General features: G+C 37.3%; 1 protein-coding gene across 1 annotated transcript in view; it reads left to right on the top strand.

Moving 5' to 3' along the window:
- LOC111865208 overlaps positions 1-3,822 on the top strand; it is a 9,585-nt gene extending 5,763 nt beyond the window's left edge. The window contains exon 3 of the mRNA XM_023853060.2: positions 3,240-3,822. Coding sequence (XP_023708828.1) covers positions 3,240-3,436 — 197 coding nt within the window. The 3' untranslated portion in view covers positions 3,437-3,822. The remainder of the gene's footprint in view (positions 1-3,239) is intronic.
- Positions 3,823-6,180: the final 2,358 nt, after the last annotated feature.

Genomic DNA, 6,180 nt, shown 5'->3' with positions numbered 1-6,180 from the left:
GACAACATTTGTTGAAGTAGGATAAAATACTTTATTTCTAATCATTACATCAATTAGAGAACACGAGTTAGATGAAACTCTCGTAGGAGATTGAACCGTATTTAATAAGTTATTTGAGAGCAACAGATTTAATAGAGTCTTTTGAAGTGAATTCTTTTGGAGTAAGTTTATATTCCAGTCCCCACATATTACTAACAAGCAACCTTTGTTTAGTACCCTATTTATAGCCTCATCTATTTGATTGAAGAACATTTTTACGTCACTATTTGGAGATCTGTATACACAGATTACAATGATTTTAAATTTCACTATTTCAATAGCTGATATTTCCAGTGTTTTTTCTCTACCAAAGTTTTTTAATGGAGAAACCTCTCTGATCTTAATTGATTTGGAAACAAATATACAAGAACCACCATGCTTATCATTTATTCTACAAAAACTATCCGCAAGTTTATATTGATCAATATTTATATGCAAGATTTGATCACTTAAAAGCCAGTGCTCCGAAAAGCATAAAATATCTGGCTTTTTGGGCCATTGCGAGAGCAGTGCATTTAATTCTAGTAATTTGTTGCTCAGACTTTGTACATTGTGATGAAGAATACTCAAATACTGAGTTAAATTTGAACTTTCTTTAGGGGGATGGAAAGTTGACTTAAATGGATGTCTACCATAAAAAATCTTTATTTCGTTTAAGGGGGTGTCGTCGAGTTCTCTTTGCTGGTGCGCAAATATCAATATGTGAGGACACTACTATTACAATGTCATAAATATAAAATATCCTTTAACAATTACTGTGATGTGCTTGAATTTATTAAAGCATTTATAAATAATTATAATTAATCTATTTACAAATATTTTTAAAAACGTTTTGTTATTATCTAGAACCAATTTGGTTTGTGTATTTATACTTCTTCTCTTTATGTTAAAGCTACTGTACTGGAATAGCAGAAACTTCAGGCCTAATATTTTTGTTTAAGTTTTTCCAAAAAAATGTGTATTATTTGCATACACTTTTCTTTCAGTGTGTTCCACAAATTAAAAGCCACAAGGATTTATATTAGGTGATCATGGATGCCACTGTCCTGAACTTAAGACTCATTCACCCAGGTCCTCATCTGCTGCATCCATAGAATTTTTCATAGCTTGTGTTGTTGCATTATCTCATATAAAATACCTGTACAGTTTTATTCTTCATCGGTTAGTTGATAGACATGGACCCAGTCATCCTCTGCACATTAGTGGAAACTCTGTTAAATCATGCAGTGACACTTCATGAACAGCATACAGATTTTCTGCTCTCCAGTATGTATTATTTTGGCTGTTTATGTAACCTCTTAAAGTGAACTAACTGTATGTCATCAGAAGAAAGTTCTTGGTCAAGAAGTTCATTGATTACCATTTCCTGAATCCACCTACTATATCAGATTCTTGCTTCTCAATCTGGAGGTAAAAGGCCATGTACAACTGTAGTTTTGTAAGGCCATAACTTTGGCAGTTTTTTTACCAACATCAATTTTACATTTTACGAACTCACAATGAAGACCCAAAAGATATAAGACTTCTCTTGGCTTGCTTATAATCAAGTACAGGTGTCATCAAGTTATTCTTTATTCTGTAAACATCTTTCTTGACATCTTTTTTCATCCATCACTGATCCTGTAGAACATAATTTTGGTGTGATATTTTGAATCATTCTACATAGCACTGTAAAAAGGTAAAGTTGTGCCTGGGCTTAACTAATCAAGCACTGCAACATGAAGGCATATGGGGGAGTGCATGTATAGATACACATTTTCTTGACCTCTGCACTAGTTGGAAGTGAGTGGTCAGCTTCACACCCCTGCCTCTTTACTCCCAGTGAGAGTCCCCAGTGCAAATTGGGTAGGAGGCTGGGTGGGCCCCAGATTCGGTCTGGATGCTGTGGAGAAGAGAAAATTTTTGACCATACTGGGACTTGAACTTCGACTCCTCAGTCGTCCAGCTCATAGCCAGTCATTATACTGACTATGGTATCCTGGTTCCCACATGGCACTATATTGTAAGGAAGCTTTCTGTGGATTTCCTCCATGAAGAATGCTGGATAAAGCATTTGTTCAGCACTACATTTCACAACACTGAACTGTTGTACATATCTCAAGGACAGCTAACTGTGACAAACAAGCAGCATCAAGCACCTGAGTGACGGTTCAGTGGCCAACAGTGGGCAGGCTTTGGCAAACAGATTTGTGGCTGCCCAGTATAAGGGTATATTGGATTCCCTGTATAACATGTAACCATTTAAATATGTGCCTTGCATGCAGAACTGTGTCTCATATTATATCAGAACTTTTTATGAGGACTGTCTGTTTGTTTCCTGATTCTGTGAATGATCTTCCTTGATGTCTGCACTTGGAATTCTTTTCTCCATTCATTCTGCTATTGCAGAATTCCTAATTTGGGGAAGTGTGATAATGAAGATTGCAAACTAGTGCAAACAGCCCAAGAAAAATTTAGTGAAATCTTCAAGAACAAAAAGTAGGATATTTCTGGAATGAAAAAAAAAGTATGAACACTTTATGTTTAAAATTACTAGTGCATGAAGCTAACAACCCAGTCCCCCCCCCGAGATATTTAGATTTTAAATGTGATTTTACTATTTTGGATCTAAAGTTCTCACAGTGGTGAATATGAAGAATATGATCTAGGTTGTAATGCTATGTAGTTTGGAAGGTTACCAACATTTCAGAGGAACATGTCAACTCCATCTTGAGGATAGAAGAGTAAGCAGAACAAGAAAAAAGCAATAAATGAGTGGCTAGCATTACTGAAGTACACAGTGTTACAACTCAGAAGATTGTACTCTTCAAATTTCACTATTGTTTTGCGATGTTACAAGGGCCCTTGTACCTTGTACCATGTTAGGAGCAGCAAAGGGTTAAATTAGAAGTGCATATAAGGTCTGAAAAAGCAAATCATGATGTTTGTATTTCATAATTTAAATGTGAAGTTAGGGTTTCAAATGTACTCTATACTTGATGTATATATGAGTCAACTTTTGCAACTTATCACAGAAAGACCTGATGTCATAAAATCTAGTAATGCCCAAACCCCAAAATGTTAATAGCCTCCATATTATAATCTTCAAACAAAAAAACTTCTGAATCTAATAAGTTGTCTGATACAGTGATCCACAGTCAACACATTTATTTTGCTGTTTTTATTAATGTGACTTATTTTTTTATTTTATTTTATTTCAGGCAATATTGCACTGCATATATTTTCAAGAAAAGCAAGATCTGTTTATGATCTGGAATCATTATGGTCAGTAGGGTCAGAATATGATCTGGTATACAATAAACCTGATGACCCCTTAATTACTTTACTGCAACAACATTCAGTGTATCTTGGTGGTCTGCAACCTGCAGAAGGTATATCTGAAAATACTAATGGTTGAAAGTACAGTAAAACCTCTTGAATTTGGACTAATTGGAGGAAAGGGGTAGTCTGAATTAGTGAAAAGTCTGTATTATAGACCATAAGTGTATGTAAATATTTTCATGTTGTAGTTCTCTTTAAAACCAGAATATTATATTGTTTTAAATACAAATTAGGCCCTACATATGTATTTTGATACTTGTCTAAGCAGAATCTAGGTGAGAAATTGTATCTTCCATTCCATTCCACATACTACATAAAATACACACCTGAAAGAAAGAAGGCAGTTAAAATTATATAGGGTGGGAATTATTTAGGATTGGACCACCTCAGTGGTCTAGTGGTCAGCGTTCTTGGCTACAGATCCAGAGGTCCGGGTTCGATTCCCGGCGCTACCAGATTTTTTCTGAGAAATAGTGGGTCTGGAACGGGGTCCACTCAGCCTAGTGATGATAATTGAGGAGTTATTTCAAGGAAATAGCGGCTCTGGTCTAGAAAACCGAAATTAACGCCCATGGGGATTTGTTGCGCTGACCACGTGACACCCTCTATCCACAAAAGATGGCATTGAACTTCACCGACAAGCGGCAGTCGCTCGGTCGGTATAGTTCGCTTGCGGACTAAAATAATGGAGTTTGTTTGTTTTGTTTGTTATTAGTTAGGATTCACTGTATGTTGAAAACGTCAGTGAACAGATAATTTTCATTGTATGCCTTATGCTGTGAATAATACTGTTATTTGTAAATAAATAAGAAATGTTGAATTCCATGAAAGATATCTCATCATACATCTATGAGATTCTTCTTCCATCTAGTTACAAATAACATTTATCCAGATTACAGCAGATGCCAAATATGCTCTCTTATACATTACTGGCACTTTTGTAACATGTTTACATTCATATATTGAAGCTTCTTTTTGGAAAGAGAGGAAAGTAGAAATTTGAAACTCCTGTCTCCTGGGCAAGGGATCTGAGGAACTTAATGTTCAGGCCAAGCACAAATGTTAGCCAGTTTCTCTTTAGTGAGCACTCCATTTCAAGTACAGTTTTTATTTTCAGTAAAAAATAAAAAGAAAGTCAGTAGGTCTTGAACAGTCTCATTACAACATCAGAGAGGATTTTCAGCATCTGCTGTAATGCGAGTAAGTTTTATTAGTTAATTTGTTGTGTGTGTCAATTCTTTGAGTAGGCCATTTCTCTGAAGCCTGAATGGTGGAGTGTCAGACTCCTCTGCCTGAACAGCTGAAGATTTTGCAGGAAGCCCAAAGTATGCTGTACTGTATATATCATGGGAAAAGTACGTCTGTCTGGCTTACTTGGAAAATACCCAGCACAAATCACAACTGATCACTAGCTATCATGAGTAATGTGACTAAGGTTTTTTTATGGGTTTCTTTATTCCCTCCAGCATGTGTCACAATTTGAACCTAAAATTACTCCTTGTATTGCATTGTTCTTCTGCCATTCACAGCCATCATCCTCTCATTCAATATAACATTAATCCTGCATCCTATGTAGTCATTATGTTATTTCTTTTATTGCTAGTAGGATGGGACTAAGTCCCTTGTATTGCAGCCACTTCTGGCCTATTGTACCAGCCCCAGATGACAGGTGAGGGTGATTGTGGAGCAATTGGTGGAATGAAGATTGGCAGGGGAAACCAAAGTACTCGGAGAAAACCTGCCTCAGCGCCACTTTGTCCACCACAAATCCCACTTGACCAGACCTGGGGTCGAACCCGGGCCGCCGCAGTGGGAAGCCAGCGACTAACCGCTTGAGCTATGGCATGTAGTCATTATGTTAAGTAAGCTGTGAAGATTGGCCGCGCCATAACTGAAGCAGTTAGTCACTGGCTTCCCACTGTGGTGGCCTGGGTTTGATCCCGGGTCTGGTCAAGTGGGATTTGTGGTGGACAAAGTGGCGCTGGGGCGGGTTTTCTCCGGGTGCTTCAGTTTCCCCTGCCAATCTTCATTCCACCAAGTTCTCCATCATAATCACCCAGGGCAGGCTACAATAGGCCAATCAGTGGCCACCATGCCAAGTGGACCCACTTGGACTCCACCCCCCAACTAAGCGAATTAAAAAAAAATTGAAGATTTGTTTTTTTCTGGAACATAATGTTGTGTACTCCATTGAAAGTTATCCAACTTTTTCGAGGAACATGTCACATCCATCTTCAGGGTTGCCAAGTAAGCCAAACATTTAGGCTGAAATGTAAATAATTAATAAGACAGAGCCTCAAAGTGTGAATTCAGTATATGGATGGAGTTGCACAGAGACAGTGAAGTGAGAATCATACAATTGGAGTACACAGTGCAACAGGATATTTCAGTACAAGAAACCAGCTTTGCTTGCTGTCCACTTTGTGCTGGAGACGATGCTAGTGCCAGTTGTTGTAGATCCCAGAAATGGTGTCATTAGGCCTTAAGAAATAGAACTTAAATAAAAGTTGTTTTTTTTTTTCTTTTTTGGCAAAAAGGAAATACAGTATATTGGCCATGTAAAATATGTTATCCATTTGGGAGCACAAAGTGATGAATCCCTGTATCTTGGGATGCAAAATTTAATATGGAGATGGGCCATTCATATACCTATATTTTTATATGAAACATTTTTCTAGTATCAGTACATTCAAAGTTCAGAATATGGCAATAATGTTAAGCTTTCAGGTAAAAAAAAAAGTAAAGGTGTCCCTTTAACAGGCTGTGGAGGCCCATAGGGTTGTGAGATGTTGAGGCTCCCACATTTTCTAGACAGTCGGC

Source organism: Cryptotermes secundus, unplaced genomic scaffold (genome assembly GCF_002891405.2).
Source record: "Cryptotermes secundus unplaced genomic scaffold, Csec_1.0 scaffold238, whole genome shotgun sequence".
NCBI lineage: Eukaryota > Metazoa > Arthropoda > Insecta > Blattodea > Kalotermitidae > Cryptotermes > Cryptotermes secundus.
This window is presented reverse-complemented; position numbering and strand designations above follow the sequence as displayed.